This window comes from Sinocyclocheilus grahami, unplaced genomic scaffold (assembly GCF_001515645.1).
Source record: "Sinocyclocheilus grahami isolate Dianchi unplaced genomic scaffold, SAMN03320097.WGS_v1.1 scaffold767.1, whole genome shotgun sequence".
Classification (NCBI taxonomy): Eukaryota; Metazoa; Chordata; class Actinopteri; order Cypriniformes; family Cyprinidae; genus Sinocyclocheilus; species Sinocyclocheilus grahami.
The window spans coordinates 393229-406563 of record NW_015505946.1 but is presented as its reverse complement, the minus strand read 5'-3'; the positions used below and the strand labels follow the sequence as shown (position 1 = coordinate 406563).

The window sequence follows — 13335 nt, the reverse complement described above, 5'->3', positions numbered from 1 at the left end:
GCTGATGATATTTGTGCGATATAAAGCCAGGTTTAAGTTTCCGTAAGAATATCTCAGTTTCCCGAGTGGAGCTGTATGAACCGCTCTTTTCCTCCGGCCGCAGCGCCGCTGGCAGAGGCAGAACAGCGGGGAGATGAGAGGCACAGAGGTACGTTAAAACACATGTATACACTTTTCTTCGTCGTCTTGTATGAATTATTTTAATGTTACTTGCTCACTTTTCAAGTAAAGCTGTGCTAACCAGTATTTTCCTCCCGCAGTGCGCTGGCAGACCGGCGGGGAGACTCGTGAAGACGAAATAAAGCAGTAAGAGAACATTCAATTGTTAGGTCAACTTTAAAACACATGTAATCACCTTATTTGTTTTATACCAATGCTATCTGTAAGGTATAAATGTGTTTGGGTGAATACATGTCTGTAAGAACATCGGATGGACTGTATTTGTGTCATTTTGTTAGGTTAATGCTTCAGCTACAGATGATGTGTTGCGCAATTGTTAATTGGGTTTCTTTCTTTAGTAATGGCATTCATTCTCGCTACATAAGATACCTGTCTGTTATGTAGTGCCCTGTTATACTGCATTACTGTGTAATATTTATTATTTCTATAGCCATGGCATCATTATGATGGTATGAAGAGATGGATTAATTCATGCAGGACGCCACTGAAGGCCTAGGTGTAAAATGCACACCCGCCACTGATTTTGAGTTTGGGTCCAGGTGGTTTCATCTATAAACATCTAGTTATGCAGTTCCTACTTCTCTCTTCAGCAGATGTTTGTGGTCCAACAGAATTTCCAGACTTGGAAATAAAGTTTTAAAATGTGAGAGTAATATTTTAAAACACAAGAAATGTGTTTTAAAATAGTATCACAACTATAGCGTTAAGGTGTTATTTAGTGCTTTAAGGCTTTAATACACAACACTTGGTCACAGGAAATTACATATTTTATTGTATCTTTATTGTATTTTTGCCACTGACTTCTTAGTTCACGGTGTGGCCTTTCAAGTAAGTTACATTGTGTTTACTTTCAACGCATAAGTAACTGACTCTTCTATTGTCACGTTGCATTATCTGAAACCGCTTTGAATCCATTTCATAACCGCTTCCTCAACATTAAGCAATTCACAAAGACAAAAGAAAAACGTCGCTCGAATTACAAGGCGCCGTGAGGGGTTTTGTAAACAGACATGTAGCCTATAAGGTATATCGTCTCGTGACAAAAAAGTATCAGATAGCAACAGTAGTTAGTGACTGAACCCGTTTAATTCCCTCTGGGCATTATCTTCACTATAGATTTTGATTCAAAACAATGTCTGATTCACAACAGTTAGGAGGATCCAATATTTTCTTACCTAACAGATGAGTGCACGTCCTCCAGAAGCGCTCCATCGACCTCAAGACACAGTGACTCTTTCTCTTCTGTGCCGTGTGTTCCAGCACTTCACGCGTTTCGCCTTTCTTTCATTCACATTCAGCAGGAGAATCCGGATTTTTCAGGACTAACTTGAAAAATGTTTAACCCTGTAAAAAAGTATTTTAATGATTTAATTGTAATGTTACGTGTAGTAAGTTGCTAGTATGCTTACGTTGTGTTTACGAAAGAGAACTAACGTTAGTGATACTAGGAAGCCCGGGCTCATTTCTCCTCCCTTCCTGCTGCGCTTCCTACATGACGTCGAGTTGGAAACTGGGTGAGTTCCCCATTCATTCTACAGTCACTGGATCACAGCCCAGCGCACACACTTCTATAACTTATTTGCTTTAAGGTATGGCCAAAAAATTAACACGATAAAATGTTTCATATCAGTCGATATCGATCATTATCACGGCAAATTATCATTATTTCTAAGTTTAAAGGCAGATTTTTGCAACTAAGTTAAAGTTGTACAAATCAGACCGTTAGCTGTGGTTTTAAACTGCTCTTTATGGTCAGAACATGACAAACACTTCACATTTTTAAAATCTTTACACTTTCCCAGTAATTTTTCCTTAGTTTCTGCATGTTCTAATGAGGTTTGTATTGCCTGACTTTGACGCGTATCTGCAGCAAAGTTTGCACTGTAGGCTGCCATATTTATAATATTACTTTTTTTTGTCTCTTAGAAATACACATTTGACAGTAGACTGAGTTAGGATGCAGATGTAAATTTATGTTCAAAGGAATTTTATTTAAAACAGTAGCCAAATACAAGTTATAGCTTAATCATAAAAAATACTGTAATTATATTCCAGTACTCCTTTAATACATGTCTACATTAATAATATAAGAAAATTCAAGGAATATCCCACATTTTTGCCACAATACCATGGTGCAGTTAGTGTTACTACAGTAAATCCATGGTAAATAATGGCGATTTGTAGATTGAAAAGCTTTCTGACTGTCTCATTGCACTCAGTGATTCTCCTGTTTGTCAGTGTTGTTTTATTGGCTTTAAACTAGTTTAAATCAAATTGGTGTTCTTCGCTGAATTCATATCCATCTCCAGTTTCAGTCAGGTCCAACCTCTACTGCTTATATTCTGAGTTCTCAACAGATCCTACATTTCTAAATGCTAAATTCACTAGTTTCAAGAGGCTACAGCATGTCACTGGATAGCAGTGAATTCACTTTAAATAAACCCAAAATGGTCTTATTGTTCTCAGACAACCCCTTAAAGTGTTCACCAAAGAAAAAAAACATCTTCGTCTTAATACAAGTTGACACAGCCAAGATTTATGTCATTTTCCTGTGGGTTCATAGACAAGGTTTCATTCACTAAATCACAAACGTTATGAATTTGCAAGATTAAACCACATTCTTCTGGCAAATAGGCTAACATTTCAAGTCAAGCACCAATGTTGTGGCATTAATGTTACATCTTTAAAATAATCGTTGAGGAAAGTTTCTTCTTTATTTCTTCTATTTCTTTCACTTGTTACAGTGGTGATTATAATTTAATAAGACTGCTACAAGGGAGCCTTCTGAGTGATTTTTTTTTTTAAAAAGAGGTGAAAATGTCATCTTACAACACAATTATATCTTTGAATTGTAATTACAAATCCAAATGGCAAAACCAACATTCATAAACAGATCAGCTATATAAACAGTACCGTAAATGTTAATTTATTCCTTTAATGGATAGCAGAAGAGTTGAAATAACAACGTGGAAAAAAAATTATCAGGACACAAATCAGTATATCACTATGTAAATAGTGTAATTAATTGTATACCGTACATTGATTTTGATTGTCGCTACAAAAAAAAGCAAGATTGATGATTTCTGAATGAAGATGTCTGAAATGATTAATTATTCAGTAAATAATCATTTCAAACTCAAACGTTATTCAGAGTAGGCATACTGCAATATTCACTTTCAGTATTTCATTTTAAGTTTGTGACTCAGAGAATTGGAAATATATCCAAATATGGTCTCATAATTTCAGCTATTTGAATCTGAAGCATCATGGGCATGTTTATTGTAACATTACATCCTCTAAGAAAAACCAAGTAAGCAAATATTACAAACTACCAGGAATCTATACAATTACAAAAAGCAATTTAAGTGGTTTAACTTGAAATTATCATTCAGTGCACAGAAAAAGCAATCATGACTTACTGCTTCAAATAATTAGAAGTAGGCATAGAATCATATCCATTAAAAATTAAATATAATCTCTTCACTGACAAATTCCTTTTCTACAGTAGATGATTAGAAAACCCAGTGATGGTGGTGGAGAGGAGAGCTATAGGTATTAAGTTTTCTTGGACAGATTCTTCCCTTTCTCCCATAAAGGCACTTCTTACAGTTTGGACCGTAGTGGCTTTAGGTACTTGTGGTGGGACTCGTGCACCTTAAAAATAAATGAATGAATGAGTGACTGAAAGGTTCCTCTGAAATTATTTAACATGCATCACCATAAATGAATACAATACACACATCAAATGCATTGAATACACACCTCAGTATGGTTCAGAGGTGACCTCTTGGCCCACTCAAACATGTGCTCATAGACATTGCCATCATATCTCCCCAGAGTAGAGTTAAGCATCTCATCACGGTAGTCAAAGGCATCAACCAGAGCCACTGCATTGGGCCTTAGCTCTGAGAGAAGACCCTTCAGCCTCTGTGAGATCTGAGCCAGCTGAGGAACAGTTAGCAGACCAGCCTGACAAAGAAAAAAAAAATGATCAGGAACAGCTGTTCCTAGAACACATATGCTAAATTTGAAGTCTGTTTATCTTGAAAAATATATGTCTCAGAGTCAAACTTTTTTGTCCATTTTACCAGAACAGAAAGACTGCACATGGGTTTATCTGCCTCAAATGAATTTTTTGTCAACTTTCAGGAGTACGCTTGCATATACAGTAAACTGCTCAAAGTCATAGCAGATACAGACTAGATATCACAATTTTGATAAAATGTGTCTAAAGTTTGTACTGAGTGGCAGGAGTCAGAGAGTGCATACAGCAATCGAGTCATCATGCAAACATGCACACTCTCAAAAGTTAATTGTAACTGCCCTAGTCATGCTGACATTTTACAACATAAATTGAACTGAAATCAAGCCTATTCTATTTGTGACTAACACCTGTAAAAATATCGATAGATGATGACGTACAAAACTGCAAAATCTTACCACATTTGACAACAAATCTTAATTGAAGTGTGATTTCATCAGTCACATTTTAATGAACCACCGTCATGCTTTTATACCTCAGTAAAGAGTGGAGCATTTGAGTCCCGTGCAGACTACAAAATTGACGGGAGCAGCAATGGAGGACAGCGACTGGATCTAAAACTTCAAATGACACAGATCATTATCTGCGTCTCTGTAAGTTTACGAAACCATGAATACCTGCAATTTGCGTATGTGCAGTGCACATCTCTCTGTATAAGTGACAGAAAACTAGTGGTCCAATATGGTTTTGTTCACAAAGCAGGGCTTCACTGAAAATACAGTTTTGCATTCTGAAAATGTATGGGTGTGAGTTATAAAGTGCAGTTGTCACTCCTGTACATAACGGACATGTGTGCAAAAGCAACCATATTAGTACTGACAGCTGTATTCTTCTGACCATGGTCAAAGAGTGTCAGTGTGGGACCACGGATGACATGTTACATGGGAAAAGAAATTTAGAATCCGCTACAGATGTGTGCAAGCCTTTTTCTGTACTACTAGCTAATATAACCAGACAGTAAAATGCAATTTTGTAGTATAATGTAATCTAATGTTTTTTTTTTTAAATAAACGTAATATCACTCACTTTATTAATGTTTTTACAGTACAGTTGTGCAGTTTTGGAGGATTTATTATATTTTTGTACTTATTTGCCTAAATTTGTAATCATTGTGATATATACAGTGGGTACGGAAAGTATTCAGACCCCCTTAAATTTTTCACTCTTTGTTATATTGCAGCCATTTGCTAAAATCATTTAAGTTAATTTTTTTTCCTCAATGTACACACAGCACCCCATATTGACAGAAAAACACAGAATTGTTGACATTTTTGCAGATTTATTAAAAAAGAAAAACTGAAATATCACATGGTCCTAAGTATTCAGACCCTTTCCTCAGTATTTAGTAGAAGCACCCTTTTGAACTAATACAGCCATGAGTCTTTTTGGGAAAGACCAATGACCACATTTTATGTGAAATTTACTTTAGAGAATATCTACATTTCTCAGTTTCATTCATGGTGATAACATGAAAAGTGTGCTTTTGTTAGTGGAAATTGCTGTCATCTACTGGAAAACAAATACTTTTAAAATTAAAATAACATGAAATTTAAACTACAGCCACTAGATGGCTGCAGAGGATTATTCAATGACTCATGTACCATTCACAAGTTTTTCACTTAGATTTATGTTTAGACAAAATCATTTTTATAACAAATGATTTTTTTTTTTTTTTTTCAAAATTTAGAAAGATTTTGATGGAATGTTTGGGTTTAAATCAAGACATTAAACTTGAGTTTAGCTTACGTATCAGAAGAAACTTCAAGTTTTTTGCCTCATGTTAGCTCTTGAATCTCTTTAAGCCCCAGATAAAATAGTAAGATATTTTAAGGATAAGAATAATAGCAAGGGTATGATGAGAGTAATGGTCTTTTTCAAAAGACATTTGAAAATATGCTTTATTTTCATAATTCTGGTAAGTGACATTACTAATGCAGAAACTGCATACTTCGTCTTTAAATTAACTCCGCAATCTTACAGATACTGGTTTATTAATTGCATGGATTGGTAGGGGCGGAGATAAGGGGTGGCTCACAATGGCAATGGTTTTTTACTTAACAAGAATTGTGTTTATTTACAAATAAAACCATCTCTTCACGACCACAACAAAAGAGAGACTTTTCACGTGCACTCTCCAACTTCGCCTCAGTGCCAGGCACAAGTCAGAGGTACAGGTGCTGAAAGAGCTACAGCAGATGAATAGTAAACAATCGAACAGTAGATATACGAGACAGTGGCGATTAAAGTAGCATCAAAACTTTGCATGCTAGTATGTATTTGTTATAAATGTGTCACATTTAAGAACATGTCTCTCAAATGTTTGGCCTATTATATACTGCAATGTGAGATCACAATATAAGGCAAAAATTTGTCTTTTTTTTTATCTGTATGATGGATGGATGCATTTTATTTAGCTTCAAAATCTTGACCACTATTCACTGCCATTATAAAGCTTATAGCTCTGATTGTATTCGTCTGAAAGAAGAAAGTCATATACACCTAGGATGGCTTGAGGGTAAGTAAATTACGGGTTAATTTTCATTTTTGGGTGAACTTTCTCTTAAATAAGCCTGGAGGTGAGGAATAATGCAAAAATTGTCAACTTCATTCAGTATTGCATTATCTAATCCACCACTATCTCAATTAGAATAAACGGAGCAATTCCAAGAGGGTCCTCGCACCACCGGTGCTCAGGCCCTATTTAAGTAAAATAAATAAATAAATAAATTGTATTCAGTTGTGTTGTAGGCACTAAAACAGTCCAGTACTTATGTTAAAATAATGATTTCTGTGCCACCCCAAACTAGTTGCTGGCGCCTGCCTGGCCAACCATCTGAAAATATCCTGGCTCCACCACAGTGGGTTGGGCAAATTTTAAAAACTAAATGTATTTTACACTGTATAGTATAACCTGTAAAAAGTCTCCAGAGCTCAGTGCGACTCCATGAAGGGCATAAAGCAGAGCCAAAGTGCTGAGCACAGAGTGGACAGCCGTATCCCCAATCTCACTCAGTTTAGCAGCAAACAGCTTCACCACCACATAATGACAATGGGCCTGTAGAGGGACAATAAAGAGGAATATTAGTCAAAACAGATCTCCAAAACAATTTCTGCACTGCTGAATCTGTACAAATCATCAGAAATGGAATGATTTAATAGGTTTTGTATATTGAAACAATTAAGCTATGTTTACACTGTCGGCCCAAATCCGATTATTTGTATCCGATTGAAATCTGATCTAAATGACTGACTGTCCGCACTGTATATCGTAACTGTTCAGATCCGATTAATGTGTCCCATGGCGTGCTTTCGTTTTATGGAATATTGCATTGGTTTCAATAGCAACAATGTTGTGTTGGTATGCCTATGCCAAAAAACAACAACAGCAAGGGGTTTGCAAGATTTTAGCTGCATCCCAAATGACGCACTATACACTATGCACTTATACACTATGTACTTATGCACTATGTATTTTGTCATTCATAATCGGAGTATGATAGCCCCTCCCCCTTCGGAACGTTATTAAAGCTGTGACCAACATTCCACACTTTTTGTTTTTTTCAGTTATTAAAGTGCATCATCTGGGTATTTAAAGTGACTTTTTCTTTTTGGAATTTTCAGCGTGAAAACACTACTCTGAACATTACACTACTATTTATACTACAAAACGTCATAGAATAGTGCATAAGGACATGATTTGGGACGACCTTTTGTCTAACAACATGACAACATGTTGCTGTTGCACTGGATTATTATGTCTTATGTGTCAGCAGAAATGTAGGAAGCAGGAGTTTGCAGCTTTATTCCCTGTTGCCGTCTCTGCCGGTTTCAAAACTCAAAGAGGTGTGTAGACCAGCAGTCTATTGTCATTTTCCACTCGACTCGCACTTCACAACAACACAAACTTGTTTATATAAAGACATTCAGTAGGTTTTCTACAAACACTACCTGACAGGTTTACATTTTACGTGGCTTGAGAAAGTGCATAGCCAAAAATCCAATCAGAGTGGTCAGACTGACATGGATTTCCAGAAATACAATTTGTAAACATTTGTTAAAAAAAAAAGAAGATAAAATTCCCCAAATATTCCTAAATATGATCGGATTCCACTATGAACAAAAATCTGATTTTGAGTGACAGTCTGAACGGGGCTCTGATTAACAGTTACAGTTTAAAAAAATAATAATAATAAATTGCATAAAACACAGGGATGTCCAATCTTGTGACAGTTGAACTAAAAAATGGTGTCTGAAAGTTGAGGGTGGTCTGTTTGTGTAAATATATGATTTTAAACAGCCTTTTCAACTTCCGATTTAATTTCTAGTGAGAAATTACTATTGTAGTAATTAAACATTCGCTTAGTTATCACCAATGCTTTTTTCTATTTTGTTATAAATCATCAGACCGTTATGCTGCCTCAGAAGTCTCTCCGAAATCAGTTTCTGGAGGTACCCGCAAACTTGAACGCTGCCTGTGCAGCCCGATAGGGCAGGTAGGCAACAAGTCAGCTGCCTAAGTTTTTGGACGCAACTCATGTCCTGAAAACCCTGATTATCTTAGTTTAGTTGTGTTTAATTGGGATTGGAGCTAAACTCTTCAGGACAGTGGCCCTCCAGGACCAGGATTGGACACCCCTGTATAAGCGTTATAGGTTAATTTTAAGAAGCCTCACATCAGATGCTCGGACTAGATCAATGGAATTGTTGTTCCAGGCATCCTCATTGCTCTTGCTGTGCTGTAGCTCCGCCTGCAGGTTCTTAGCTGCCATTTCAACTAACCTGTGAGCATTTTTCAAAAACATTCTCAAGTCTCTGCAAACATTTGATGTGCTATGTGAGCTCAAGGTTTTAACGTTATAAATTTTCCAAACTATGTTGACCAAAAAAAAAAAAAAAAAAAAAAAAAAATTTCTGGTTCCAACTTACTTCGCAGCTCTGAATTTGTATGCCTCCACAAGGCTGGCCAGGTCATTAATATTGACGACAGTGGGCCGAGAGGACACAGAATGGGGCTGTATCCTGCTCTGAGGTTCGTTCAGGTAAGAAACAATGCCAGTCAACTGCTGACCTGCCCGTGCTTGTTTGTAGCTCTTCACCAAATACCTAAATCAACAGAAAACGTTAGGTAATAAAAGTAGCACAAATCAATCAGTTCATTGAGATATACCTTTTTAAACCCTAGTGAGGCAATTATTTCTTAATGTCTGTAAAAAAAAATTTGCATGTTAAAACAATGGATTTATTTGGAAAAATTCAGATGGTAATTGCTCTACTGGTCAAACGTTTTATAAGTTATTAATAAATTACTTGTTTCCTAAAAAACGTTTTTTGGTAACCTTGTTTCTTTAACCTGTGGCAGTTTACGGCTTACATTTTAGGTACCCTTTTTGGCTTATTTACTGAACTTGGAAAAGAAAATGAAAACTGCTTAATTTGGAAACTTAAAAAAAAAAAGGCATTCTAGAACTTTTGACCAGTAGTGCAATTCACTGAGAACTAAGGAGTTATGTTGTTGGATGAATAAAAGAAAAAAAAATCTTTGATTGACACTTCTGTTGATGCAATTATAATGTCCTATTTTGGCAATTTACAGAGTTTTATTTTCCTTTCTCTTATTCTCCCAGTCACTAATTATTTAGAAGCTGTGCATGTTAGGGTTCTGGGGTTAGATCAACCCTTGTTACTCAATTTATGTCCGTTTTTCTGCCTGTCTGTATCATTTTGTATTTTAATATATATCAGCCAGCCCTCTCTCTAGAGTCTAGACTATTCAGTCACGTACAATCTTTAATACAAGCCTCTGTTACACTCAAAACGCAAAAATACGGGCCAGGCCAGACTACCCTGGAGTAAATTTATCAAACTACCCCGGAACCCTAACGTGTGTCTAAAAACAGCAAATAATTTTATCCAAAATCACACCATATCCCCTTAAGAAATATTTACCTTTTGAATAGGGCTATACATCTTAAACATAACATCTATTCAGATGGAACTAGTTTTCCTTAAGGTGGTTAGGTATGTTTGCGTCTTGCAGAAATACAATGTGATTTTAATCCCATCCAAATCAAACACATCAATGTTTTTCTCCTAAAACCTCAGAAATGACAGAGAAAATTACCTCGTCTTCCTTATTTAACTAACTAACACTTCTCATTTATTTTGATGTTATATACAATAACATCCACACAACAGACACTCCAACCTTAGTAAAAAATACAGAGTTGCCAATCATGTCTGTTTGTTTCTAAATGCCATGCCAGCTTCAAACATTAATTTTAATTTTGAAACCCCAAATCACTGCATGAAGTCACAATTTTGAAAATGAATTCCATCCAAATAGTACTGATGTCTGAAACAGTTCAGGTAAACAGGTGTTTTTTTTTTTACCTAGCTGTCTGCAGCATCATAACCGTATTCTCTCCCTCATAAGTGCAGGTCGGTGTAAAGGTGACATAGATGTCAGGTAAACTGCTGCAGCGGGAATAACCATGACCACCACATGACATGCGACAAACCTCAATTCCTGCATTTGCCACCCAGGTGGTAAAAGCTTTCAGACCTGCAGATAGAGCATGCAGCTACAGGAAGAATAGAGAGGACAAATACAAAAAAATCTAGATAAATCAATAAATCAAGACAATGACATTGAGCTACAAAGCATATGCAAGCACATAAAACTCATGAACTTGTATAAAATATTATTTTTTAAGAACATATTTCTGCATACCTCTGGCAGCTCACTGAAGTCACCCTGATTAATGTCTCCTGAGATGCGATGGTATGTTTTACTCATGTATTGCCCCACAAAGTGGAAGGCATAGGCAGTGGCCACCAGAGGGAAGAGTTTATACTGCTGAGCCTGATAGTCTAGGATCTGTGGCTCTGGTTCCCTAAAATAAAAAATAAAAGTTATTTAAATTACCTAAAATACACACACACAAATATATATGAGCAAAAGTTTCAAAGAAAAACCCAACATTGTATGTGGATGTGTTTGTGAGAGAGAGACGGAGACCCACCCTGGGCGTAGTTCAGACTGGTGTCGGACTGCACTATAACGAATGGCGATAGTACAGGACTTGGAGAGAGCTCGTGCGGACTCCCCCACTATCATGGAGCGAATAAACACCATGGTGCCATATGTGAGCTTATCACTAGGAGGCTTCACATACGTACCATCCGGCTCAACCTACACAAGCACATACACCACAAAGCTTTACTGACAGAATGCACTTGAGCTGGCATAAACACCATGTACACGGAGCGCTGACCCATCTTATGTCAGCATGATTTGTGACTATTCCAGTGAAAAAAGACAATTTAGCATGAATAATATCACAAATTTGCATTTAATAGATTTAATAGAAATGATGTAAAATCTTTATAAAAATCTTGTTATTTATTTTTTATGTCACAACATGTTCTTGCTAAAATTCAGTTTATTTCCAGGTTTAAATTAGATGTTGTCTCTTGTTTTTTGGAACCCAGTTAATATAGTTTAGGTTAGAAAGATTGATTAATTCCTGTGAAGGGAAAACTCATCTGCCACCATTTCAACTGTACATTACAAACAATACAAAACAGTTCAACAGCACATTCTTAAAAATAAATAAATAAATAAAAATCAAACAATATGATAATTATAAGGCTTCATTAAAAAAACCTAACTGTAGTAGCAAATACAAATGAGCAAACATAATTGAAAACTATTTATAATTATTTAGAAATCTTCCTCGAGTTTGTTAATAAACTCTAAACACAAGCACAAACATAAATTATTGTAAACTTTTTTTGTCTTTCAATGTGGGCAGGATCTGCTCACCTTGGCGTACTTCATCAGCATATTCTCACGTGGAATCCTGACATTTTCTAGTTTCAAGTAGCCATTATCCACCTCATCAAAACCAAATTTGGGGCCAATATCACCGACCACTACACCTGTTCAAACACAACAGATCTGAAAACGGAGGCTTAAATATTGAGAACTACATTCTGTACACATACATACAACAAACAAATCAGATTACTAAACAAATGATGAAACATCTAATCGTCTAAATGTAGAGCTGTCAAATTGAAAACAAAAATTCAGTTTACATTGTATAAACATTGTCAAGGCAATAAGACTTGAATAATAATAAAAGTAAAAGTTATTTTCAAAAGTTCTTTTGGCGGTTTATACTGTTTTAGACGGTCAATTACTGTTTGCCATGCGGTACTCTCATGTTTATATATAGATATTTGACTAGAAAAAGCTAAGGGTGTGTTCTTTCCAGTTCACCAAGTTTAGAACATTTAGTGGAGTGATAAGTCCTTAGAGGATTTTTTTTTTTGTGAAATTAGCGCCTTTCACCACCACCTCTTCCTCTTGCAAATCCAACAAATCACCATGTACAGGTGCATCTCAATAAATTAGAATGTCGTGGAAAAGTTCATTTATTTCAGTAATTCAACTCAAATTGTGAATTAAATAAATTCAATGCTCACAGACTGAAGTAGTTTAAGTCTTTGGTTCTTTTAATTGTGATGATTTTGGCTCATATTTAACAAAAACCCACCAATTCACTATCTCAACAAATTAGAATATGGTGACATGCCAATCAGCTAATCAACTCAAAACACCTGCAAAGGTTTCCTGAGTCTTCAAAATGGTCTCTCAGTTTTGGACTGAGGCTGGGGTCAAGGCATCAAGAGCCACCACACACAGACGTGTCAAGGAATTAGGCTACAGTTGTCGTATTCCTCTTGTTAAGCCACTCCTGAACCACAGACAACGTCAGAGGCGTCTTACCTGGGCTAAGGAGAAGAAGAACTGGACTGTTACCCAGTGGTCCAAAGTCCTCTTTTCAGATGAGAGCAAGTTATGTATTTCATTTGGAAACCAAGGTCCTAGAGTCTGGAGGAAGGGTGGAGAAGCTCATAGCCCAAGTTGCTTGAAGTCCAGTGTTAAGTTTCCACAGTCTGTGATGATTTGGGGTGCAATGTCATCTGCTTGTGTTGGTTCATTGTGTTTTTTGAAAACCAACGTCACTGCACCCGTTTACCAAGAAATTTTGGAGCACTTCATGCTTCCTTCTGCTGACCAGCTTTTTGAAGATGCTGATTTAATT

At 36.3% G+C, this 13335-nt stretch overlaps 2 protein-coding genes across 4 annotated transcripts in view; both read right to left on the bottom strand.

Annotated features, from left to right (window-relative positions):
• The window catches only part of LOC107561336 (inactive rhomboid protein 2), a 70599-nt gene extending 68895 nt beyond the window's left edge, over nucleotides 1-1704 (bottom strand). Inside the window, exons 1-2 of one of the 2 annotated variants that reach the window (XM_016245760.1) lie at nucleotides 1615-1704; nucleotides 1356-1524 (exon numbers count right to left, since the gene is read on the bottom strand). The gene's annotated coding sequence lies outside the window, so the exon portion shown is untranslated. Of the gene's footprint in view, nucleotides 1-1355 lie in introns of both variants that reach the window. The other variant, XM_016245761.1, reaches the window with a different exon arrangement.
• A 983-nt stretch (nucleotides 1705-2687) lies between these two features.
• The window catches only part of acox1 (acyl-CoA oxidase 1, palmitoyl), a 29901-nt gene continuing 19253 nt past the window's right edge, over nucleotides 2688-13335 (bottom strand). For both annotated transcript variants that reach the window (XM_016245758.1, XM_016245759.1), the window contains exons 6-14: nucleotides 12048-12163; nucleotides 11245-11414; nucleotides 10953-11115; nucleotides 10613-10803; nucleotides 9149-9325; nucleotides 8896-9001; nucleotides 7134-7277; nucleotides 3943-4149; nucleotides 2688-3834 (exon numbers count right to left, since the gene is read on the bottom strand). In XM_016245758.1, the coding sequence (XP_016101244.1) occupies nucleotides 3784-3834; nucleotides 3943-4149; nucleotides 7134-7277; nucleotides 8896-9001; nucleotides 9149-9325; nucleotides 10613-10803; nucleotides 10953-11115; nucleotides 11245-11414; nucleotides 12048-12163 (1325 nt within the window). In that variant the 3' untranslated portion in view covers nucleotides 2688-3783. The remainder of the gene's footprint in view (nucleotides 3835-3942; nucleotides 4150-7133; nucleotides 7278-8895; nucleotides 9002-9148; nucleotides 9326-10612; nucleotides 10804-10952; nucleotides 11116-11244; nucleotides 11415-12047; nucleotides 12164-13335) is intronic.